Below are 26816 nucleotides of genomic sequence, written 5' to 3'. Positions count from 1 at the left end.
TGAGCCTTTGGTTCACAATTTGATCCACAACCTTGGAGTCCCTCTTTATAGTACGGCTTTTCCTATACTCAAATTCAAACCGAAAATGAATTAAACCTCCTTTGGAGCTAGGAAAGCCATCCTTTAGAAATGGGGGATCCTCCATGGTATTCAACAACCTCTTTGTTATATTCCCTGCTTGTCATCTCAGCAAAACTCATTAGTTCCCTAATTCGGTGGTCATCAACGCCAAAACCCACAATAGGCTTGATTGCACTTACAATCTCCCCCTTTTTGGTGATTGATGACAACCAAATTAGAGCTTACAAAAGATAATAATCATAACTGAGATTTAAATGGTCATGGGCATAGGAGCTTCCCCTAAATGTATGATTGGAGTTTTGAATACTCAAACTTGACATAAAATTCAAGCTTCATACATTTAGCAAATGATGGAGGACCTCCCCCTATGTCCATGACCTCTGTGGGGTGCAACAAACTGTGTCACAAAATAACCGTGTATGCATATGACAGTTTATACAAGCAGGACAGCATGCTGCTGTAGTAGAGGGCCTCACTGCCGCCCTGGTAGGGCGCCACTGCCGCCCTTGCTACACCAGCAAGCTGACAGAAATTTCAGAAAAGCATTACACCACACAAGCAGGTTAACCAACAGAATTTAAACTAATAATTAAGACTGACAAGCAGTTCACAAGTACATGTTCACATCCGAAGCAAATAGAGACAAGTAAGTAGCATTATTTCAACTTAAAAATAGTTTTTGAAGAAGCACTCATGCTCACAAACTAACAACTAACACTCTCATCGGATCTGAACATGAAGATTTGCAGCTGCAGTAACGAAGTCCAGTCGAAAAGAATTGACCCCTCTAATTTCTCTAATTTTCTCCCCCTTTGGCATCAAGTACCAAAAAGAGAAAAGAAGAGAGAAAGAAGAGAGAACAACTCACTCATCATCGTCATCATCGTCACTGGAAACCACAGCACGACCAGCCCTATGAGTAGTAGCTGTGAAGCGAGAGGCACGCGTGGAACGTCGAGGAGCAGCCGCTGAAGTGCTAGCCTGACGCTGTCTAGCATCATCCCTGAACTGCCGATAGACACTGCCTAGTGTCTCCTGAAGATCTGGATCATCATCATATCCCTGGTGCTCATCATAGCTGCCATGATCTTCACCAGACTCCGTGTCAGACAGGTGAGGAAGATCTGGAAACTGAGGAGGTGGAGCCACGGGTGGAAGAGGAGGTAGACCCTGAACCTCTCTAGCTACATTTATTGTATGCCTGCTCTCCATCCTATCATTATACTGATTTTGTGCCATGTAAGAGCAAGTGCCAAAAATAGCCTTCACCCATTCTGCCAACTTCTGAAAGCGCTTCTTCTTCCTTCCATCTCTCCTCTGTGGCACACTGTGGCCTCCCTCACTATGGTATGAGCTCTCTACTGCAGGAGGTGGGGCTGTTTTACCACCTTTGGTTTTCTTGATGTTATACACCGTGTGGCTACAATCCTTAGGATATCTAACTCCAGTCACTCTCTCAATCATAAACATCAGATAAGGAGCATAAGGAAGTGACCTCCTCCCATCATCCATAGCATATGCCAGCTCTACCCATATGAACCTTGGAATACTAAATTTATCTCCTTCTGGAAATCTGGACAGCACATTAGTAATATGGCCATTGAGATCAGTGGCATTGTCTTTTGGGTTGAGTGTCATTTTGATAAGGTTGTTCATCACATAATAGAAACTCTTCAACCCAGTCCTCCTGTTGTTCACTTGGGTTGGATCCTCCCACATAAAACTCACCTCATGTGGCTCAAACCTTCTCTCATTGTGAATTCGAGAGTAGGTTCTATGGTCATTTCCAAAACCCAATATCCTGCATAAGGTAATGAAATCAATCCTATAATGTGTACCATCTGTCATCCAATGAACCTCATCATTGTCTCTGTTCCAGAAGTAGGTAGCATGAAATTGAGCAAGTATCTCTCTATTCCAGTCATATTTAAAGGACATGAGAGTGGACAGCTCAAACTTATCACATACTTTAATTGCAGCATCAAAGTCAGGCTCCTCTTTTGCTTGCATAGCATCAAAATCAATGAAATGCATCTCACAAATCTTTCCCTTTCTAGCTGGTAGAATAGCAGTGGCATAGAAATTTGAATGAAAAACATTCCAGAAACGATAATCAACACCACTTATCTTGCTGTGAGCATAGGGATCCATCTCTCTAGCTTCCTCCACAGCTTTCCAGCTTGCTGCATAATTGATTAAGGGATGATCCACTGTGTCATTTGGTGCCTTGAGTTCAAACTCATCGGTGCTGTCCCTCATATAGCTGTCATCAAATTCTATAATGTGCAAGGGAGTGCTAGGACAGCCTATGGGAGAGATCGTGAAACCAGCCTGCTGCAACATTTCTTCTTGCTGAATATACTGCTGCCTTGCTGCTCTATCATCTCCAAAGAATACTCCAGAGCTGCTGCCTCTGCCCCTGCCTCTGCGAACTTGTTGCTTGGTGGTTATTTTCCTCTTTCCTCGGTCCATCTATGCCAAAATTGAGCCAAATCAGGAATTGTACATCTGGCATATAGTGGAACATATGTAGAGTCAATTGATCAAGTGAGATGTGTAGAATATGGACTGTGGGAACTCCCCCTAACCAAGCTGGTCAGGTGAGGGCGGCACTGCCGCCCTGCAGAGTTTCTGCAGTCCCTACTCTACACTTCATCTCTTATTCAACTTACACACATATGCACCACTGTCCATCATACAATCTCTAAGACAGTTCATAAGCAGACTAAGTCTAGATGAGCATGAGCTTAAAGAGGATGAACAAACGAACTAGGATAGATTTAATCTATGAACTTTAATCGATTTACTTTCCCTTCAATGCATTGAAACTGCAGAGAAGCAGTTGCCAAGGCCGGCACTGCCGACCTTAAGCTCCGGCACTGCCGGAGGGCATCTTTCAATACGTCGAGAGAAATCAAATCCATTCAAATCCATCCACTAAACCTCTTCCTAATTCATCATCCATCCACTAGAAACTGAAACTTTTGCCCAAAAAGTAGACATTGCAGAGATCGGGATTGGTTAGGGTTTCACCTTGCTTTGCTTCCTTGGATTGAGGGGATGAGAGAAGAATGTCCCTCCTTGGAGAGGGAGCAGCCCACCCCAATGCACCACTGGAGAAGACCAGAGAAGGCCTTCCCCTCTTCTCCTTCTTCCTCACAGCAGGGAAGAGGCCGATGGGGAGAAGTCCCCTAGAGCCGGCGTGAGGGAGAGAGAGAGACAGAGAGGGAGAGGTGCGGCGCAATGTGGAGAAGAGAGAGAGAGATCACGGGCACGACTAGAGAAGAAAAGAAAAAAAAAGTGGGCCCGTGAGATCCAGTCCAGGGCGATTTTGCCTGAACCGCTTAGGGCGGCACTGCCGCCCTCCTTGACAACAGAGGGATTTAAGAGAAAATAACTTTTCTCTATTGCATTAGATATGAACACATACAACCCAAACACCATGACTAGATACAAGGAAACAATCAAATTATAGTCATGATATTTGAGACAAATTTTAAGAGTTTTTGAAAGACATAATTAAATCTTTTCAAGTATTTTCTCCTATGCATACTAGTTTTTCAAACAAGGTGTGTGCTGGAGTTCAAACCACGTTACGAGAATCCAAGATATTCAGTTCACTACGCAAAGCACAAAACCTTGTCTCGTCTAGAGGCTTAGTGAAGATATCGGCTAGTTGCTTTTCGGTGCTCACATGGCGAATTTCGATATCTCCTTTGGCTTCGTGGTCTCTCAAGAAGTGATGTCGGACGTCTATGTGCTTGGTTCTTGAGTGACTTACAGGGTTGTTTGCAAGTTTTATGGCACTTTCATTGTCACACAAAAGTGGGATTTTGGTGAATTGACATCCGAAATCACGAAGGGTTTGCCTCATCCAAAGTAATTGAGCACAGCATGCACCGGCTGCAATATACTCGGCCTCAGCTGTGGAAAGGGCTACACAATTTTGCTTTTTAGAACTCCAAGACACTAAGGACCGTCCAAGGAATTGACATGTCCCCGAAGTGCTTTTTCTATCTACTTTGCAACCGGCATAATCAGAATCTGAATAGCCAAGTAGATTGAACTTGGAGCCCTTAGGATACCACAAGCCAAGGTTAGGAGTGTGTACTAAATATCTCAAGATTCTCTTAACAGCCACTAAGTGACATTCTTTCGGATTAGCTTGAAATCTAGCACACATGCACACACTAAGCATAATATCAGGCCTAGATGCGCACAGATAAAGTAAAGAGCCGATCATGGAGCGGTATACCTTGATGTCCACGGCCTTCCCTTTATCATCAAGATCAAGATGTCCATTAGTTGGCATGGGAGTATTGATAGGCTTCGCTTTCTCCATGTCAAACTTCTTCAGCATATCAAGGGTGTACTTGGTTTGACTTATGAAAGTCCCTTCCTTCAATTGCTTGATTTGAAACCCGAGGAAGTACTTCAGCTCACCCATCATGGACATCTCAAATCTCTTTGTCATGATCCTACTAAATTCCTCGCAAAACACTTGATTAGTACTACCAAATATTATGTCATCGACATATATTTGGCACACAAAAATATCATTACCAATTTTACGAGTAAAGAGAGTAGAATCAGCTTTGCCTATTTCAAAGCCTTTCTTGAGCAAGAAATCCTTAAGGCATTCATACCATGCTCTTGGTGCTTGCTTAAGCCCATAGAGCGCCTTTTGGAGTTCATAGACATGGTTTGGAAACTTGGGATCTTTAAAACCTGGTGGCTGCTCAACATACACCAACTCTTGTATAGGGCCATTGAGGAATGCACTCTTGACATCCATTTGGAACAGCTTGAAGTCGTGATGGGCAGCAAAGGCTAAAAGCATTCGAATTGCTTCAAGCCTTGCCACCGGTGCAAAGGTCTCCTCGAAGTCCAAGCCCTCCACTTGTGTGTAACCTTGAGCCACCAATCTTGCCTTGTTCCTTGTCACCACGTCGTTCTCATCTTGCTTGTTGCGAAAGACCCATTTGGTGCCAATCACATTGGTATTGGGCCTTTCAACGAGAGTCCACACTTGGTTCCTCTCGAAGTTGTTGAGCTCTTCTTGCATGGCCAAGACCCAATCCTCATCCGCCAACGCCTTCTCTACCTTATCTGGTTCAATGGAAGACACAAAAGAGAAATGTTGACAGAAACTTGCTAAATGTGAACGTGTCAACACTCCCTTTCGAAGACTTCCAAGGATGTTGTCGGCAGGATGATCTCTTTGAATTGTTTGGCGTAGTCTTGGATGCTCAACACCGTCTTGTTCTTCATCTAACTCTTCATCAGCTTCAAGCTCAAAAACTGGTGCAAGATCCAGCCCTTGAGGTGTTGAGGAAGTTGCTGCTGCTGAGGGAGGGGCGGCACTGCCGCCCTGGACAGCCTCACTGCCGCCCTGTTGCTGAGCAGCAGGTGTGGCTGACACATTTGCATCGAGTGCATCAGCGGAAGACTTGTCAGCAGCATCTTGGGGATCCTCCTGAGCAGTGGCTTTTTCTTCTTGTGGCCTTATGTCACCAAGAGCCAATTGCTTGATTGCCTCACATGGTGAATCCTCTTTTCCTGCAACACTTTCATCAATATGCTCTACTTGAGAGCCGTTAGACTCATCAAATAAGACATCTATCGCAACTTCAACTCTACCAGAGGTTTTGTTGTAGATGCGGTAGGCATGCTCATTTGATCCATAACCAAGAAGAATGCCTTCATCAACTTTAGGTGCAAACTTAGAGGTTTTGGGCCTTTTATTGAGTATGAAACACTTGCACCCAAACACTCTAAAGTATGACACCTTTGGTTTGTTACCGGTTAGCAGCTCATATGAAGTCTTCTTGAGTTTCTTGTGTAGATAGAGGCGGTTGATTGCATGGCAAGCGGTGTTGATTGCTTCGCACCAAAATAGGTCCGAAGTCTTATACTCATCAAGCATTGTTCTTGCCATATCAATGAGTGTTCTATTTTTCCTCTCTACCACGCCATTTTGCTGCGGGGTGTATGGAGTTGAAAACTCATGCTTGATGCCTTCATCATCAAGAAATTCTTCAACTTGGGTGTTTTTGAACTCGCTGCCATTATCACTTCTTATTTTCTTGATGGGCAGCCCAAACTCTCTTCGTGCTCTTCTCACAAAGATCTTTACTTTCTCTTGTACCTGAGATTTCTCAAAGACAAAGAATACCCAAGTGAAGCGAGAATAATCATCAACAATAACTAATCCATATTTGTTACCCCCGATGCTTAGGTAGGCGACCGGTCCAAAGAGGTCCATATGTATCAACTCCAATGGTTGAGTGGTCGTCATGATACTCTTTGGTGGGTGTAGTACACCTACTTGTTTCCCGGCTTGGCAAGCACTACATATCCTGTATTTCTCAAATTCAACATTTGTTAGTCCAATGATGTGGTTGTCCTTTTGGAGTTTGGCCAAGTTCCTCATGCCAATATGTGCTAGACGGCGATGCCATAACCAGCCCATGCTAGATTTTGCCATTAAACAAGTCTCAAGCTTGGCCTTACCTTTGTTGAAATCAACTAGGTAAAGCTTGCCCTTCAAGTGACCCGTAAAGACAATAGAGGAATCCTCCCTCTTAAAGACTTCCACACCTTTCTCCGTAAAGAGACAATTGTAACCAGCCTCACACAATTGTGAAACTGATAACAAGTTGTATCCCAACGGATCCACATGCAAGACATTTGAAATGGAAGAATTTGTTGTGATAGCAACCTTACCAAGACCGACAACTTCCCCCTTGGAGTTATCACCAAATATGATAGATTCTTTTGAATTTGTAGTTGGGGAATACGTTGAGAACATACTCTTCTCTCCGGTCATATGATTTGTACAGCCGCTGTCAAGCACCCAACTTGACCCACCGGAGGAGTATGCCTGCAAAACAAGTTTAGTTCCTTGGTTTAGGTCCCCAATTTTTCTTGGGGCCTTGCATGTTAGTCACAAAAATTTTAGGAACCCAAATGGAAGTGTTAAGATACACATTTCTGCCCTTGCCAACATATTTGGCAATCACTTCCCCTTTGCTGTTATTTTTCAACACAAAGGAAGTATTCACAATTGGGCTTTGTGTCTTTGCCTTTGGTTGATAGAAACTTTTCTTTGGAGTCCCCCTGTTCTGCTTTCTGGGTTGCTGGGACTCCCCCTGAGGCTGGCATACCTTCTTTTGTGCTTTCATAAGCTCAGGTTTGAGGTTGGTAGCCTTCCCTTGTCTGGGGAGGGCGGCACTGCCGCCCTTCAGGGCCTCACTGCCGCCCTTGGCTGGCCAGTGGGCTCGGGGCTGCTTTTGTGCTCCCTTCTGTGCAGGCTGCTCTACACCAACCTTACCTTTGCTCGTGAATTTAACACACTCAATGCCATTCACCAGGTCTCTTCCATTTGTCTTTCCTCCTTTTGTGTGGCCAAGTCCATCCTTGACTTTGGGATTTCTCCCATCCTTGTAGTTTGGCCTATTTTGCTGAACTTCTTTACCTTATGGTTTGTTCTCGTACTTGGTGTTCAACAGATGTGTGAGCCTCGTGATCTCCTTTTTCATAGCCTCCATGTTTGCAAGATTTGTGGAATACATGTTTAAGTCAAGATTATTGCATTTTCCACAACTTTCACTAATGGAGGGAGTACTAGTCTCATTTGACTTAGAGGACTGTGAGGTACTCTCCCAAAGAAGATTATATTGCTGCTCAAGACCTTTATGCTTTTCATCTAAGCCATAATACTTTTGCTTGAGTGCATCTACTTCCTTCTTTGTGAGAGTGTGGCTTTCTTTTTCTTTCTTTATACTTTTCTTTAGTGCAGCCACCTCACTTTCCAATGAGTCAATCTCTTTAATTTGAGCCAGATTTTTCTTAGCTTGCTGCTTGATGTCATCATTTCTTAAATCAATTTCATTATTGAGATCTAGTACTTCCTTCATTAGCCTAAAGATGTAGACTTTAGTTTTATGATCACACTTTTTAGTCATTTCATTAAATTCATCATCACTAGAGTCATCATCACTAGAGGAGTCACTTAGTTCACTACTAGAGATTTCTTTGGGGATTGGAGAAGATTTGGATTTGGTTTGTACCTTCCCACCCTTTGCCATAAGACAAATGTGGGAGCTGCCATCTTGCTCATCATCGGTCATGTTGTCGAAGAGCCTTGGTGAAGATGTTGATTTGAGGACAGCCATGGTAGCCACCTTCTCATCTCCACTTGAGGTCTCTTGAGTTGAGTCCCATTCATGCCCGATGTGTGCTTCTCCAACCCTCTTGTAATTTCTCTTGTTGTCATGCCTTTGTTCCTTCTTTTTCTTTGCCTCTGGACATTCTGCAACAAGATGCTCGGTGCTGCCACAGTTAAAGCACAATCTCTTCTTCTTGTTTTGGAACTTCCTTGGAGTGAACTTGAATCCATGTTGTTTCAGCCCCCGTCTATGCTTGCTTATGAAGAGGGCAATATCATCTATCTTCTCATAATCACCATCATCACCATCACTATCACTAGAGGATGAAGATGGATCACATTCTTGAACTTGCTTTGCTTTCTTGGGCTGACTTGTTGATACTTGCTTGCTGCTCTTGGATTTGCTGCAGCCACCTTGCTTGTTTGATTGCTTTGCCTTGAGTGCTATATCATTGACCTTCATGCCTTCTAACTTGGCTTGCAGCTCGCCAAGCTTTCTTCTCTCATTAGCCTCTTCTCTTTGCATGTCAAATGTCAACAATCTTCCAAGCACATCACTTGGGGTGAAATGCTCGAAATTCTTCTTGTCTCTAATGAGAGTGACCACGGTCTCATTCCTTGGTGAGTATGCTTCCAACATTACTTTCACAACTCTATGGTCATCAAGGTCACCACCATAGCCTCTAATTTTTCCAACTAGCACCATCAACCTATCAAACATTTCTTGTGGCCCTTCATCACCAATAATCACAAACCTATTGAGCTTGGCCATCATCAAATCAATTTTGGCCTTCCTCACTTTGTCAACACCTTCATGAGCTAAAACCAAAGTATCCCAAATCTGCTTGGCCACATTCACATTCATCACCCGATTGTACTCATTTCCATTGAGAGCACTAAGGAGAATGCTTGTGGCTTGATTATTGAAGTGGACAACAATCATTTCTTCATTTGTTGGATTCTCTGGATCTGCAGGTTCCTGAAATCCATCACAAACAACATCCCAAAGACCGGGGTGAAGAGCTCCAAGATAGTGACTCATCAAATGCTTCCACTTAGCAAAGTCGGTCCCATCGAAATGAGGCAACTTGCCAGCGGGCACGTTGACAAGACACTTCTTGTCTCGGTTAGACAAATAAGAATAGTTAAAGGATACAGCGGAGTATTTCCTTTTGTTGCTGTTGTCCTCCTTCGTCGATTTGCCCTTCTTGTCCTTCTTGGAGCGGTTATATGATTCATCATCATCACCATCATCCGTACTAGATGATAGCTCACTTGATGATGCATCATACACCTCCTTTTCTTTCTTCTTCTCTTCTTCTTTCTTTGCTGCCCTTCTTTTGGCTCGCTCTTCTCGTTTGGCTTTTCTTTCTTCTTTTCTCTTTTTCTTGGCAGCTAGCTTTTCATCTTCTTTTCTTTTTGCTTTAGCTTCTCTTCTTGCTTGCCTTCTTTGCCTTCTCTCGGGATCGGTAGTCATACCACCATCAGGCTTGAGGGTGGAGTTGCTGGCTGTTGAGACTGATAGCTCACTGCTATCACTCTCAACCAGCACATCCTCAGCTTGTGCAGCTGGAATGGACTTATCCTTTGCCCCCGAGCTTCTCGCAACTTCCATACTTCACGCGGTGAAGCGTATACGAAGCAACTCAGCTCCGATACCACTTGTAGGATCTCTGGATGTACAGGAAGTGGCCTAGAGGGGGCGTGAATAGGCCTGTTCAAACTTTTTCAGCAAAGTTTATCAGTCACACAGGCAAGGGCGGCAGTGAGGCCCTCCCAGGGCGGCACTGACGGCCTCAACAGAAAAACAGACAGAAGCTTAATTGAATTGATTCAAAGTTTACCCAGGGAAATTTAGATCGACTAAATTTCCAAGCTTCCTGCAAGATGTTAGAGCACAGGTACGTGGCTAGAATGTGCTGGAGCCTCTCCACCAAGTAGATCGGCCTCAAATCCTAACACAAACTCATACGCAAGTGAAAGCACACAAGACACACGATTTTTACCGTGGTTCAGCTGTTTCCACAACAAGGCTTGGCCTACTCCACGTTGTTGAGGTGCCCACACTAGGACCGGCTTAGCCACACAGGCTTACCTTCTCCTCGTTCTCAAAGCAAGGATTTTACCCCTTGCAAAGAGTAAAGAATGTATTAGCTGCAAGGGTAACCTTACAAACCTTCCCTTGGCTGCCACACAAGTTGGCAAGCTCTAGGGCGACGCCTAGCCGGCTAGGAGCAAGCTCCAAGAGTAACAAACTCAAGGCTGCCGGCCAAACGTGAACCAAAAGCTCTTTTTGACGCTGGGAATCAATGGATCTGCTCTCCAATCGAAGTTTGCTGCCTTTTCCCTCAAGTTTTGATGGCTAGAATCAAGGATTGGCTTGGGGGCTTGAGGAGCAACAAGGAGGGAGAGAGAAGTGAGCTCTGGTCTGTTTGCAACGGTTGGGAGCGAGGAAGATGAGCAGGTTACCGTTTGAGACGGTCTGGAAGGGTATTTATACCCAGCTCTCCAACTGTCACAGGGTAGGGCGGCAGTGCCGCCCTTGCCTGAACCAGCCTGAAAACACCAAAGTGTAGAGAGAAAGATATGCTGGCTAGGCTTGGGTCTGAGGATGTTGATGAGCTTTTGAGCCTTTGGTTCACAATTTGATCCACAACCTTGGAGTCCCTCTTTATAGTACGGCTTTTCCTATACTCAAATTCAAACCGAAAATGAATTAAACCTCCTTTGGAGCTAGGAAAGCCATCCTTTAGAAATGGGGGATCCTCCATGGTATTCAACAACCTCTTTGTTATATTCCCTGCTTGTCATCTCAGCAAAACTCATTAGTTCCCTAATTCGGTGGTCATCAACGCCAAAACCCACAATAGGCTTGATTGCACTTACAAACGGCCAACGCTGGATCCAACACAAACCCAGGGAAAGGTAGAAAGGACTCCTCTCTCTAGTCAAGTGAAGAGGAAACATAGGAAAGGTCCATAGCCGTAAACGGCATATGTATCGATCGATCAACCAGAAACTCTGCAGAGGTTTGCACTAACCACAAGATCACCATCATCGGCGGTGCGCCCCGCCTAGGCTGATGCCGGGCTGCCTTCCAACTAAGTACGATGCCACCCTACCACTCAGAACTGGGACCATACCGGAGTACCACCGGTACGCTGAGACTGTGAGGCGTAGTACCGGGCCCCCAAAGGTCACTACGCTGTCTTAGGAGGGTGTGGGTCCTCATGCCCGTACCTCCCTACACTGTCTACCAACAACCTAGTAGTAGTGGCATCGCCCTAACTGGTCGTACATCCGTCTCCTCCCCATAAGAGCGAGTGGGGTGCAAGGCTTCCTACGAACCGGTTCTCACAACATCTCAGTCCTTAGGGTGACCGAACAAGACATCTTCACAAGGGGCCAACCGATGCTCCTCTCGACGGGACATCCGGCTACCCCGTGCTAAACAGCACCTCCCATCCCGGTGCTTCGTCCCACGAAGACACTCCACTCCGGGACCTCTCCCTGTCACATGTACCCGCCACAGGTATCTCTCGTGGAGAACACCCAAGTAGCGTCCCCCGGCAAGACTTGTCCCAAGACTCGTCGTCCCCAAATCCATTACCATCTCATTATCCAGCTTTTGGCACCACGTGCCTTATCCACTCACTTCCAGTCCTCCACAATGCATCACATCACATATATAATGCGTAGTAGAAGCAGTAGTAAGTAGTATGCAAGCATCTAACCTATCAGCGGGTGTGCGAGGGTTATAGGTTGCAACAAGGCAATGGCTCACAAGCATTTCTACCATGCAACCTATCTTAGTTCATTTGCATAAAGTAAAGCACTAGCTTCTACATTATTGCATGTCTAATAGGATTCTACGAGGTTGGGTGGGACGTGGCACCTGTCGAATGTCATTTCTGAGATCCTCAGTGCACTTGTAGTCGTTCTCATCCGAGATCCTCCTTTCCGCATATCCTCCCTCCAACGGGTCCTGATCCGATCAACGCTAACCGAAGAAACTACCTCGAAAGCGACAAACAAGGCGAAACAATCAAACCACTAGACCTCGAAAGACTACAAAAAGAGACGACATAACACTGAGGAACAACTACACTAAAAGAGCACCGAAAGGAAAACAACTTAGCCCTCTCGGCGGATGCCCGATCCCAGGGCTAAAAGAAACGGGAATGGTTGTTCACTAAGTACAAGCCAGAGTCTTAGCCTAGCCGGTACTTCCCGGGTTAACTGAGTCAACCTGTACGGCTTTAATAAATGGCTTAGACTCTAACTCATTCTAAGCAAACACCACAGCTTACGGTCTTTTGATCCAAGTGTCATAAAGATCGACGAGAACCGAAAAGACTACGAGCACGAGAAGTTTCGGTCTCTCTCAATCCATACGCCATTGTAGTTGGCGAGAGCCAAGAGAGGGTGGAACAAGGAGAGTAGAAAAGGGGAGTGGTTTACTTCTCCTCATCCACTCGCCATGGTAAGAGACGAGGAATCAGAAAAAGTAACACACAAGAACACGAGTGCTCAAACTACTTGTAGGGTACCACGACCTAGGTACACTGAATGCACTAAGACATCCCTAGGGTTCTTAGCAGTGCGGTTGTCACCGCGAGAACCAAAGAAATGCTACGGTCGAATAGGTACAAGCATACAAGAGTTTAAGCACGAAGAACCAAAAAGACAAGAAAAGACACGGGCTTCACTTTCCATTGATCCGCTCGCCAAAGCAACGGCGGGAATCGCGGGACTGGAAACAAAACATCAACAAGCAAAAAGGAGCTCAATCCACATCTTACTGGATCGACGGGGATTAATAGCAAGGGAGAAGAAGAACGAAATCACACTCTTTCAACCAACTCGCCATGGAACAAACGACAGTTGGAGAAAAGAGATACGATCCCACGATCCAAACTTACTCGTAGGGCACCATGACTGTGCATCTTAATCAACATAAGGCTATTCCTAAGGCCCGTAGCGATGCGGTTGTCACCGCTAGGTCCGAGGGAATGCTATAGTCGAAGTGGTAAGAGCATACGAGGTGGTTAGGATAAACACGCGAAAACAAGGTAAAGCCCGATGGCTATGGCGAGACGACTCGTAGCCATGAGCTCCACCTAACGAGTTGGCTTTCATAAGTCCCACGATTGTCGTCCGCTAGTCTCCCACTAAACTAGGTCACAAGTGGCTCGCCAGGTGCGGGTAGGAGGCGCACCGACATCAAGTCCATGGTGACCACGCTTGTGGGTAGAATAGGGTCGCTATTATTCATAGCACTAGAGAGTCAACTAAAATGAGGGAAATGTGCTAGGTTCGGCATTACGGCCACCGTGGAACGATCCCACGACCGAATGGTCAAACCTACTACGATCCTCGACCGGCTCGAAGGCTCGGTCCACAACAACGACAAACAACACACAACCACCAGAACAACGCATGAAGAACCTCAACACAACGACTGGCAACACGATCGACGCAAGACAACCTGGAGTAGCACATTTCCATAGCACGAGAGATAGATAAACAAATAGACTGGCACGAAGGCACGGCACAGGCATGGATATGGTTAAATCATATAACAAGTTTATACAATGATACAAGAAAGGACAAGGGTTTTGCCGACGTCGGAGACGATGTCGGCTAGGTTCAAGGTTCAACCTTGCTGACCACGAGGAAGGCGTAGACCAGCTGCAAGCCTGCTGTTGGCCGGGATGTGCAGCAGGCAGCGGGAAGACGTCGCATCTTCGGCAAAACACAACGAGGCCACTGTTTCCCTGCACAGTGGATGAATCGCGGCACGAAGGCCGGTCTCAGCAAGGTGAACGCAAGAAGGGGGAATCTTCGGTCTTGGCGAGGCTCACCAGTGCTGACGGCGCCACGGGCTCGGCGAGGTCGACGCAGCAAGGTCGTGGTCGTCACTGCCGGTGCGGCGTCCGCGCGCGACGTCGGGGTTCTGCGCCTGAGGAAGGGGCTCGGGGGAGTTCGCGATGCTGGTCGCGACGCGGCCACAGCAAGGTTCAGGTCGCGGGCGTGACCCGCTGCTGCCCGCGGTCGTCGTCGTGACGAGGACAAAACCTGACGGGACCAACTCGGCTCTGAGCAGGGGCTCGATGCAGAGCGAACTCGACGTCGGGGCGTCCACGGGCTCCAGGGGCGAGGTGCTCGGCGAGGGCGTGGTGGTCGATGGGGAGCTCCGGGCGACGTCGCGAGCTCTGGGGGCGGAGCGGTCGGCGTGGCCGAGGACGAGGCGCGGCCGTGACGGGCTCGCCACGGGTTTGGTCCGTGGCGTCGCGGTTGCAGGCGATGTCGACGTCGCGAGCGCAGAGCGAACCGGTGGCGGAGACGGTGCCACGGCAGCACAGCTTCGGGACGAGGCTATGGCGCGGTCGTGGGTGGCTTCGGTGTGGTCGTGCTCTGTGACGTCCACGGCGAGCTCGTCGGCGAGGTGACGCAGTGGCGCTGGGCGGAGGGAGAAGGAGCAGAGGGAGGTGACTTGCGGTCGCTGGATGGAGGGGGAAGAGGAGTGCGGCGGCGCCACAGAGGAGGCGAGGCGGGTGGCAGCGGCTCTGGTTCTTATAGGGCGCCGCCTAGGGCTCCGAGGGCACTGACGGTGATCCTCGGCTTCCGTGCCGCGAGTGGGACACGCGGCGCACATCGCGGGTGCGCGCGGTACAGAGCAGGAGGGCGCGGGTGCTCGGGAGCCGGGGCAGGCGCGAGCGCAGGCATCGGGGTGCTGGGGTGCGGCGTCTCAGGCGGCGGCTGCTGCTCCTGGCTGGGGTTGGGAGTGCCCAGCTAGGGTTCCAGGGGGCAGGGGTCGCTGCCTCCCTCTTGGGCCGCGACCTGGGCCACCTGGGCCTTGGCGCGCGCGAGTTGGGCCGGGGGGGGGGGTGGGCAGCCGAGCTGGGCCACAGGTGGAGGGAGACGAGGCGGGCCGACCTAGTGCGCGGGATGGGCTGGGGCAGGGAGCTGGCTGGGCTGGGCCCCGCGGCTGTGCAGGAGGGGGAAGGAATGGAGCCCAAGAGGCAAAAGAAAAAGGGTTTCCTATTTATGGATAAAGGAATTGGGATTAGGTTCAAAGGATTTTTAAAGAGGGGATTGAGAGGGGAATTTTGGGAAGAGTTCAAAAAGAATCCAAAGGAGTTTGAGACATACTTCAACGAAAATATTGAGAAAGGATTCGCTTCGCCTTTGAGATAGGCTCAACAAAGATTCGGGAAGACTTTGCTACGGATTTGTGCACTCCAAAAGAAACTCAAAACCCTAAACAAGACTAAACTCTAAACCGACTCACGAACAAAAGCACTCGCCTAGAAACAAATCTATATGTATGCCACGATATGTTAGCGGGTTAGGATCGAGTTAGACCTAAAAACTATATGATTCACACCATTACAGGAAAAACTTTAAAAAGCTCGTATTTTTGGTTTTCGTAAAAATCCGGGTTGTTACATATATGATAGTTAATGAGAATAACATGCTATGACAAGCGAAAATTTAGAAATAACAAACTTGCTATTTTAGCAAATCAGATAGTATACATGTTAGATTTTAATTTTTACTTTAAAAATATAAAAATAGCTTAAATAACATGGATAACATATCTGTGGAACTCTAACCCTGATGGCCTTCTCCAACCAGCCCAAAGACACCTCACCTCATCTTCCGCACACCCAACAGCTGGCATGGGCCTAAGCGTTTTGTGGGCCTTTTCAAAGCTAAACGTTGCCACAGCCTGGCCCATTAACGAACCCTGATTCTTGATCTCTATAAATGAGAAACCCTAACAGCTCTCGCGTCCACTCCACCCGCTTCCCGCAGCCACTGCAAACCCTTGCGCCGCCGCCGCCTCACAGGTAAGGCCGAGATGGTTTCCGGCTCCGGCGTGTGCGCGAAGCGCATCGTGGTGGACGCGCGCCACCACATGCTCGGACGCCTGTCGTCGATTATCGCCAAGGAGCTGCTGAATGGGCAGAAGGTGGTCGTCGTCCGCTGCGAGGAGATCTGCATGTCGGGCGGCCTCGTCCGCCAGAAGATGAAGTACCTCCGCTTCCTCCGCAAGAGGATGAACACCAAGCCGTCTCACGGCCCCATTCACTTCCGTGCCCCCAGCAAGATCCTGTGGCGCACCATCCGTGGGTATGCGGGCAACGCCCGGCCGGATCCGTCCGGTTGGCTTCTATTCTCGATTTGCTTGGTAACTCGTGAGATTTATGTGTGCTGCGGTTGTGTTTGCAGGATGATTCCGCATAAGACCAAGAGGGGAGAGGCGGCTCTTGCAAGGCTCAAGACCTACGAGGGCGTCCCGCCGCCGTACGACAAGACCAAGCGCGTGGTCATCCCTGACGCTCTTAAGTATGTGTTTTCATTCGTATTTGAGCTTTGTCTGATTGCTAGCTGATCTTAACTTGTGATGTTCGTGTCTGATGGTGTTCTGTTGTTGTGGTTCGTAGGGTTCTGAGGCTGCAGCCTGGGCACAAGTACTGCCTCCTCGGCGAGCTCTCTAAGGAGGTCGGATGGAACTACCATGACACCATCAGGGTAAGTGTTTTCTCACTCTTATTTTTTTGTTCGCGTGTGACATTGTTTTGCACGAAGGCTTTAAGGGCTTGTTGCTAGTTTTAGCGGGTTAGTGATTACTATCCTGATTCTAATTGGAAATGAAGTGTCTTCCCTTTTCGTACATAATGTTATGATTTGTTATTCAGGCATCAATTGAAATTTCTTTAGTTTCTTTTGTGCTGGGCATCTTTTATTATTGAGAAATTATTCTTACCTTTTGAATTCTTATTGCTAGAATAGGCTTATATTTGTTGGTGGAGATTATGCTGAAATGTGCATGATTCTGGATGATGAAGAAAATAAATCGGATTCCCATTGATTTTACAATATGATTTTAACAACCAGCTACTTCTGACAAAATCATGCTATATCAGGATATACTTTGCCTCTTTGGTCCAGCAATCTAATCCTTTTGCTGATGTTTTTGTCATCGTGGTTGATTATTTGATACATGCATTTGTTATGATGATACACCATTTTCAGATCATTATGTATGGTTCTGTATCATCTTAACTCCTTTAAATTGATTCATTCATTTATTTATATTGTGATGTGCCTATGATGTGATCAAAATATTTGCTACTCTTGATGGGTGTTCCCATTTGATGATCTTAACCACCAAGATCTCTGAGGCCCATCACATTGCAATTAGAAAGACTCAGTTCATATGAGCACTTAAGAGTGGCAGTAGGAGTTGCTGATGTAGTGTGTTTTATTCTACTGTGCCCTGTATCTAACCCCCCTTGTTTGCTCTGTCAGGAGCTTGAGGAGAAGAGGAAGGAGAAGGCCAAGGTTGCCTATGAGAGGAGGAAGCAACTGGCCAAGCTGCGTGTCAAGGCTGAGAAGACAGCCGAGGAGAAGCTGGGATCTCAGCTGGAGATTCTTGCCCCGATCAAATACTGAGAAGCTGTGCTTTCGTGCGTATCAGTTTTGTGGAACAACTGGTCCATTGTTTTAAGTAGTTTGGTAAAAGTTTGTGACAGTATAATCTTGAGTAGTAAACCGTGTTATCCTTCTGCGACTCCTATTTTGAACACATTTTCATGCTGGTGAATGTACTGTTTGGTTTTATCAGATGTGCGGTTTGCATTTGCATTCTGAGAATTCATAGCTCATGTGTGACTTACGAATTCACGAGTATCGATTAAGTAGTGGGGATTAACCAAATTCGGTTGGGCACTGGGAGAAGCCCAGTGCTTGCGCTGCTGGTCGATTGCCGGCACACCGGTGTATGGACAAGCACTGGACGAATTGCCTTTTTAAGAACATTTGTTGTTTGTAGCGTCAAAGTTTACCATACCCGAGTTTCTCTCTATTGCTAACTGAGTAGAGCCACATGGAAAATCCGTGGAGATGATAAGTGGCCAATCCAGCTAGCAAGGCCTTGTTTAGTTCCTAAATAATTTTGTAAAATTTTTTAGATTTTCCGTCACATCAAATCTTTAGACACATGCATGAAGTATTAAATATAGACGAAAATAAAAACTAATTGCACAGTTTGGTCGGAATTGACGAGACGAATCTTTTGAGTCTATTTAGTACATGATTGGATAATATTTGTCAAATACAAACGAAAGTGGTATTATTTCTATTTTGCAAAAAAATTTGAAACTAAACAAGGCCTCATCTTCATGTATATACATATGTACTAATCTTAAAAAAAATTTCAAACATAACAAAACCGCGAGCAGGTAAAGTTTCTTCTCTCCTGCTAGTAACAAAATAAGCTCGCGGCGAGAATTCTCTCATCCACACATGCTTACCTAGCTGAAAGATATCTAATTCTTCCATACTGATAAAGTCAACAAGTGTAAGCCTCAACATGCATCAGGGGCTTCTTGCAGCAATTGTGTTTCAAGCCAACGAATGTCAAGCAAAATGAAACAGCAATTGCATGATGTCCCTCTAAACGAAACCCTTGCCTACCGCTTCCATTTAAAACAGCTGCACTGCGTGCACCTTGTATGCACCGATTTTAGTAGCAATCTGCCAGTCTTGTTCACTGACAGGAGAGGAACTTAGTTCAGTACTTCAGTTGCATATTCAGATATTGTTCCAATTAGGAGCCAGCAAGAGTGATTGAAATTTACATTGTAACTAATTCGTTTCTATTCTGAGAAACTGTAGCCCACCCAAATCCTGCAACAATTGTGTGGCAGTTGAAGGTAAAGTCTAAACCTAACCAATGCGTGTATTAAGGTATCTTCAAAAGGCGGCTGATATCTTAAACCTTGGTCCACCTTACTGCTTTTTATGGTTTGCCTGTTAGATATCGAGTATTTGTATTTGGTCACAAAAAAAACTAAAAAATAGCAGCTGAATAACCAACACGCTTCACTAATTAAGGCCTTGTTTAGTTTCTCCAAAAGCCAAAAACTTTTCAAGATTTCTCGTCACATTAAATTTTGCGGCACATGTATGGAATATTAAATATAGATAAACAAAATAACTAACTACACAGTTTGTCTGTAATTTATGAAACGAATCTTTTGAATCTAGTTAATCCATAATTGAACAATAATAACCACACACAAATGAAAGTGCTACAATAATTCAAAAAAGTTTACGTAAGACACCTAAGCGAGGCCTAAAAAAATGATTTGGTTCACTTAAGCCCAACAAAGACTCCGTGGCCCAATGGATAAGGCGCTGGTCTACGGAACCAGAGATTCTGGGTTCGATCCCCAGCGGAGTCGAAATAAATTTTTTGTTGTTGTTTTGAAATCCGCATTTCCTGTCTGGTCCCTAAGTTTAAATCCATGATTCAACATTTCAACCTTTTAAATCCACATTTCCGACCACTTGGCCGTTCACCTTGCAAATCGATGCAATCACTCATCAAAGCAAAACGAGCAAAAAAAAATTATTTTCGGCTATGATATATGGACAGAATGGCAAGACAGCTGCATAATGAATGCCAGAAAGTAGTATGAGCAATTACAAAGGCCAAAAAAGTAGTATGTACAGTTACAAAGACTAAGGTAATCAGTGATTTAATACTTTTAACTGCTATATATATATGGACCACCATGTTTAATATGAATCCACATGGCTTTGCTTTGATTGGCGATATGTTCTATCCTTCCATGTCCTCGTGCATGTCAGTGGCAAGCCATTTCCAGTGACAGATCGCCCCATAACTGCCAGATATATTGGCTTTGCTTTGATAGATATATGTTGTTCCAATGACTCAAGGTGGTCGATCTCCGATCAGGAGAGCAGCAAGGCAAATTGTGCCGAAATAATTGCACAGCAAGGCATATACTGGGTCGGCCATGACTCATCCAGTCATCCTGAACAGGGACAGACAGAGGGTGTCGCTGGGTTAGACCTTTAGTGTGCCAATAAAATTTCGAAAAGAAACAACAGTGTGGCAGATATCTGGGAATATCAGAACAGTCTTCTTACAGATTTGGCAGGCACATGAGAACTTCCTCAGACATCCTCGATGCTTGCTTGCAGTGGCATTGAAGCGATATCATGGTCCATACAATAATGCATGATCACATAACCAATAAGGGTTAAATACCATGAATGTCCTGCTTGAGGACCCGTTGAGAAATGATATTTGAATAATTGATGAGTGATTGCCACCAGTTTGTTTGGAACATTACCGGCTGTTGCAGTCACCAAAACAGCCAGCAGCCTACATTTCCAAAAAAAAACAGAACATTTCAATTTTGATGATGCACATTCAGAACATGTGAGCTTGTAATGTTATTTTATCAATAAAAAAAGTGCATAAGAAAAGGTAAGTATAACTATAAAAATTTGCATTTTATCAGCAAGTGACAATTATATCCAGCTTATGGCCCATCTACAAGACAAACTAGCTAAATAGCAAATCATCTGATCAAGAATACAAGTCCTGCATTACATTCCTCATACAATGAATGAAGGAAAAAATGCTACCCAAACACAGAGAAAAGACATCCCATGGCTTCATCTTTAAGGAGGGGAGTATCAAACTGTAGCTGTTCAGGAAACTCACTCAAAATAGTTCAGGGAGGAACAGGGGTGGAGCCAGAATATCAAGTCACTAAGTCAAATACACTTTTTGGTTAACTAAGAAGGGTGGTTTGCAAACCTTAAGGAACTTCTAATGGAATTTGAATTTTTCATCAGGTCAGCTGAACCCAACGAATACACATAGCTCTGTTCCTGTGGAGGGACACACAAGGAACACTTGTCCATGGACACTTGTAAAGTTTCATGATTTCTAAAACACAATCACGTGCAAGAGAATGATCTAACATTTTTATGATTAAGAATTAAATATCACTACATCAGTACATTAATCATAATTGGAATTTGTTACTATTTGGTCGAGAGAGTTGGACAGAGCAAAAGAGAAGGAAAAATAGTTTATAATACCTCAGCCTCAATTTGCTGAAGTAAGCCAATCTCTGCTTGCTATTCCTAGTAAGACGGTGGTCTGAGTTCCTTAAGTCGCCGAACAACTTGCTTCATTGTGGGTCTAGAAGAAAGAGATTCAACCGTACACTTGATGCCCAGGTGTAGAATCTCAACAAGGTCGTCATGTGGGGCCACATCCCACAGCCCTTCTATAAAGAATTCACGAGATCGACCCTTTTGTAGAAGCATGCAAGCCCAGGCAACTATGTTGAATCCATTCCCGTAAGGAGAGAAAGAAGGATCCAGTGCCTTTTTGTCTGAAATGAGTTCAAGAAGTACAACTCCATAGCTATAAACATCCGCCTTATCAGAAACGCGGCATGTCATCGCATACTCTGGAGCTACATACCCAAAAGTACCTGCCACGCCAGTGGTTGCATGTGTTTCTGAATTTCCAAGCAGCCTTGCTAATCCAAAATCAGAAAGGTATGCAGTGTGATCATTGTCAAGCAATATGTTACTTGGTTTGACATCCCTGTGCAAGATGCGTGGGACACAATTGTCATGGAGATATGCAAGTGCACGCGCAACATCTAGAGCAATTTTGTGAAGCATTCTCCAATCAATTGGTCTCTTACTCCTTTCTTGTATGAACCTTTCCAAATTGCCACCAGGCAGAAAATTATATATTAGAAACATCTCTGAATCGCTGAGATGGTATCCTATGAGTGTTACAAGATTGGGATGGCGACACCTCCCAAGTGTTTTGACCTCTGCTTGGAACTGCTGAATGCCTTGGAATCTTCCAATAGCAAGCCTCTTTATTGCCACCAATTTTCCTGGTGCGACCTCAGCTTTGTACGTTGCTCCAAAGCCACCACTTCCAATGCAATTACTTGCATTGAAGCTTCCACTGGCACGTAAAACAGTCTCATATGTCAAGGGAGCACCGATATCAACAAAAACAGTGACTTCCCTTCTCCTTAGAGAACGTCTTGATGGTCTTGATGCACATTTTCGTGTGTAAATATAAAGGATGACCAGAGCCAGGAGAACTGCAACAATTGCTGATGCTGAAGTTATGGAGGCAATCTCTATTTTGCTGAATCCGCCACCGCTACCATTGCCATCAGGGGCTGTATTGTCAGGTGGTGAATTATTGTCTCCCTCACTTAGTGCTCGGGCATTCACTAATGGACTGGAGAGCGTCGACAGTCCACAAGGTTGGAGGGATGGATTTCCACGAATACTGTCGCATGTCAGTGAGTGAACTTTTGAAGGCAGTGGCCCAGACAAGTCATTGAATGAAACATTGAATATGGACAGTGAAGGTGAAGAGGCAAGATCAGGGATGTTTCCAGAGAGCTTATTATTGTTGAGTAGAAGCACAGTGATGTCTCTTAGTGTCACAAGGTTATTTGGGATCTCACCTGCAAGAGAATTAGATGAGAGATCTAAAACCCTCAGTGATCTCAACTGACCCAAACAGGATGGTATTCTGCCACTGAGGTTGTTCCCAGCTAATGAGAGAAACTTCAAGGTCTTCAAGTCTTCGAAACTGGCAGGTATTTGACCCTCCAGAAAGTTTCTGCTCATGTCCATCTTGACAAGTGCTCCTAACAAACCAACATTATCAGGCATCATTCCTGATATTTGATTGCCAGCTAAATCCAAAGCTCTGATGGCACTGCATTTTCTGCTAAGCTCTGCTGTGAGCTGACCAGATATCTTGTTGTCTCGGAAGCTTACAACCAGCCCCTTGAAGTTGCTACACTGTTCCAACAGAATTGAATCCAACGATCCACTGAATTTGTTGTGATCAACAACAAACATGTATGTCATCTTGTTACCAAACCTGTCAGCACTGAACGGCAAGGATGTAAGATGACCTTCGAGATTATTCTTTGCAAAATTATGATACACAACAGAACAATCCCCAGAGTTGCAAAAACCCGATGGCAGTTCTTGTAGACTTTTGGACATGAGGAGTGAAGAATAACTGGATGACATTTCATCCAGCATTAGCTGAGATGCACAGACTTTATTCACACATGCTGGAATTGATCCTGAAAGTTCATTTCCACTAACATCGAACACAGCCATACAATGCGGACAGAGATCCTTATCCAGCAAACCAGATAATCGGTTCGAGCTAAGGTTGAGAAATTTGAGGTTACTGCACTGTCCTAGCTCCCTTGGAATTGCTCCAGAAAGTAAATTCCCCCCCAGATTAACCATTTCTAAACTAGGACACCTTCCCCAGTTGCTCGGGAGAGTTCCTTCCAGGCCTGCCCTCGGCACCCATAGCACCCTGAGTTTTGGCAAAGCTGTCACACTCTCTGGAATCCCTCCTTTAAACAGATTGAACTCATGTGACTTTACTGAATTGGACTGGCTAGACAATATGAGAACTGACAAATCTGAGCAATTCCCTAGCTCCGGCGGCACCAGGCCACTCAATCTGTTTCTAGATACGTCCAATACCCGTAGTTTCTTCAGGCTTCCAATCCCTGCTGGAATTGAACCGTGTAATGAATTGGAGAACAACCGCAGCGAGCGGAGCTGCCTGCAATTCCCCAGACTAGAGGGGATGCCCCCGGCAAGAAGGTTTCCAGACAAGTCAAGCCACTTCAGCTTGGTCAGGCCGCCAAGCGCTCTCGGCACCGATCCAGTGAACCGGTTGCCTGAAAGATCCAACCTCTCCAAGTCTTCGCAGGTGGAAAGGGAGGAGGGGATCTCACCGTGAAGCAGGTTGGAAGCGAGGGAGAGCACCCTCAGCCGCGGCGGGAAGGCGGAAGGAAGGACGCCCCGGAGAGAGTTCCCGGGGAGGTTGACCACCTCGAGCTTCTCCAACCGCCAGATCTCACCGGGGATCTCGCCCCGGAGGCCATGGAGCGGAAAGGAGACCTCTTTCAGCTCGGCGAGGAGCCCAACCGCCGCAGGCAGCTCGCCGGCAAGCTCCCGGCCGTGTCCAGAGCGCCGTGAAGGAGAGAGCACCTCCAGAGCGACGACCCGGGAGCTCGAATCGCAGGTTACCCCGGGCCAGGAGCAGTGGTTGGGGCCGCCGGAGTCCGGGGACCACTGCTGGAGCAGCTCTACGGCAGGGAAGGCGTTCTTGATCTGGAGCAGCGCCGATCTGTCCTGGTCCTCGCCACGGCGCAACCCGGAGGAAGAAGAGACGGAGACCGCAGCAGTAAGCAGCAAGAGCAGCAGGAGCGCGTAGGTGGAGGCCGTGCCCCGGCGAGCGGCCACCATGTCCGGCTAGCTAGCCAACGGCGGCGACCCGGATGTGGACCTGAACTGTAGGAGGCTTCGCTTCCGGTAGGTGCAGGCGACGACGAGGGGGAGACTTACATGGGGGAGAAGGACCGGAAAGTAATAAGCTAGATTCCGGAGGGAGAAGGCAAATTTTTGCCGGCAAATTTCTCTCGCTGGTCTTCGTTGCGTTGCTTCCTTCCAGCTCTTTCTTCTTCTCCGTCACCGTCCCCTACTCGTCCAGGTCCAGCGACAACTCATTTTTCGCTTGATTTTTAAAGGTACTTGACGTGACGATTTTGCCCTTGGAAAGATTGGTTTTGTTTGTTGATGGAGGTAGCTGCGGCTGCGGGGTGCCTGCCCATGCTTTGGGGCTGTTGACTCGTTCGCCCCTCGTGCTCATGTTTCCATTGGTGCAAATGAATTTGAGAAGGGAGACGCGGTAATGAATTGCTTGATAGTACTCCGTTAGTACTAGTACGGAAGTACCTCGTCGAGGCACCAGAAGTACGTTGCTACTTGATGGCTCTTCTAATTGTTTTTTAATATGATGATTTATACTTTCTCTTGAAACTGGGACAGGCTGTAGAAATGAGAAATGATTAGTACTCATTGTTGGCTATTTTTAACTTGACACAGATACTTGGGTTAAAAGGAAGTAATAGGCATAAGCTGTTTCAGAATTTTATTACTGCCCATGTGTTTTATTGTTTTCTATACTTTTTTAGTTAAACAATACTCGCTGTATTCATTTTGTAAGTCGTTTTAGCTTTTGAGGAAGTAATAGGCATAAGCTGTTTCAGAATTTTATTATTGCCCATGTGTTTTATTGTTTCTATACTTTTTTAGTTAAACAATACTCATTATATTTATATTGTAAGTCGTTTTAGCTTTTGTAGATATGTATAGCAAAAGTTATGTATATATAAAGAAACCAAGATGACTCACAATTTGAACAAAAGAGAGCACAAGATACTCTCTCGAGCCGTAAATAAATGATCTTTTGCTTGATACAATCTACAAGATATAATTTTGACCACTAATTTGTTAGTTTAGATAATTGTAAAACACAGGATCAATATACATTCCAATGAAACTATTTGATATAGATCTACCTGCATCGTTTTCAACTATGCAAAATTAGTACATAAACAGATAATTTATTTCTAAAGTTTTTTATTGTCGACTTAAGATAACTCTTGAACGACAATTCATCTTACGGTTTAAACTTTATTTACATGGACCTCTATATAATATAGGATTTGTTTGGAATGAAGGAATACAAAATAGAGAGAAAGAAGAAAACACAAGAAAATAAACACAAGTGCACGCAGAAATCAGAGAATTAAGGTCTTGTTTAGGTCCCTAGGTGAAAAGTTTTTGGATACTGTAGCACTATTATTTGTATTTGGTAATTATTGTCCAACTATAGACTAACTAGGCTTAAAAGATTCGTCTGCAAATTACAAACTGTACAATTAGTTATTTTTTTACATATATTTAATGCTCCATACATGTGCCGTAAGATTCGATGTGATAGGAGATCTTGAAAAGTTTTTGGATTTCGGGTGTAACTAAACAAAGCCTAAAACACAAAGAGTTTTATAGAAATATGTGTTTGGAACACGGGAATGTAACATCTCTATTTCTCCATTGTAGCGAACAAGAATGTAACACACGAATTTTGACTTAAATAGCTTGAACTTATCAAAACTATTTTTAGCCATGAGACAGTGTCTTTCACTCACAACAAATCAGAATAAAAAAAACAGCAGCTGAACAGGGTCTCCAAATACATGCAGGAAAACTTTCTAACAGTTGAAGTAGATGTTTTATTTCCTCCATTTCATAAAGGAAACCAAGTCTTACCATAGAAAAATTCCATTCCTCCATTCCAAACACCATGTGTGTGATGTAAGCAAAATATAGGAATTGGATTTATTTGAAAGGCGTAGCTGCTGCCTGCTGGCAGGGGAAAAAACTTGAGACGGTGGTGTGGTCGCTGATCGGCCGAGGACACAGGACAGCCAAGCCGAGGGCCAGGGGGAGGGGGGGCACACGCTGTCGATCAGGTGTTGGCAAGCGTGTACCACGAGGTCGGGTCCCAACTCCCAACTACCCAGCTCACCCACCGGCCCGCCCGACCCACCTGTCAATGCCCGCGCACGACTTGCACCCAACCCAGCCAGAGCCAGCCGCATCGCAGCTAGCTTCGACTTCGAGGGCGAGCGAGCGGCTACCAACTGGTGACGCCGGCGCGACGTCGTATCCACCACGTATGGCCGTAGCCCGCCAACTGCGTCTGCGTGCACTGCTGACTGCTCCCTCCGTCCACAGTCGCGTTTTTTACTTGCAGACATTATATTTAACTGTTTGTTTTTTTATAAATTAT

General features: G+C 45.7%; 2 protein-coding genes and 1 non-coding gene across 3 annotated transcripts; 2 read left to right on the top strand and 1 right to left on the bottom strand.

Annotated features, from left to right (window-relative positions):
* On the top strand, positions 16047 to 17908 carry LOC8085922 (60S ribosomal protein L13a-4). Its single transcript, XM_002466386.2, has 4 exons — positions 16047 to 16390; positions 16490 to 16606; positions 16705 to 16792; positions 17573 to 17908. Exons 1-4 carry the CDS (start codon positions 16119 to 16121, stop codon positions 17714 to 17716), a joined length of 621 nt encoding a protein of 206 aa, XP_002466431.1. The 5' UTR covers positions 16047 to 16118; the 3' UTR covers positions 17717 to 17908.
* On the top strand, positions 19437 to 19509 carry TRNAR-ACG. The gene has a single exon. It is a non-coding gene; the product is annotated as a tRNA-Arg (tRNA).
* LOC8085921 (LRR receptor-like serine/threonine-protein kinase RPK2) lies at positions 19668 to 24688 on the bottom strand. The gene is made up of 3 exons (XM_002463815.2): positions 21188 to 24688; positions 20222 to 20459; positions 19668 to 20106 (listed from the first exon to the last, which is right to left on the bottom strand). Exon 1 carries the CDS (start codon positions 24422 to 24424, stop codon positions 21233 to 21235), a length of 3192 nt encoding a protein of 1063 aa, XP_002463860.1. The 5' UTR covers positions 24425 to 24688; the 3' UTR covers positions 19668 to 20106; positions 20222 to 20459; positions 21188 to 21232.

This window comes from Sorghum bicolor, chromosome 1, assembly GCF_000003195.3.
Source record: "Sorghum bicolor cultivar BTx623 chromosome 1, Sorghum_bicolor_NCBIv3, whole genome shotgun sequence".
Lineage (NCBI taxonomy): Eukaryota > Viridiplantae > Streptophyta > Magnoliopsida > Poales > Poaceae > Sorghum > Sorghum bicolor.
The sequence above is the reverse complement of the archived record's forward strand: the minus strand, read 5'-3'. Positions and strand labels throughout refer to the sequence as shown.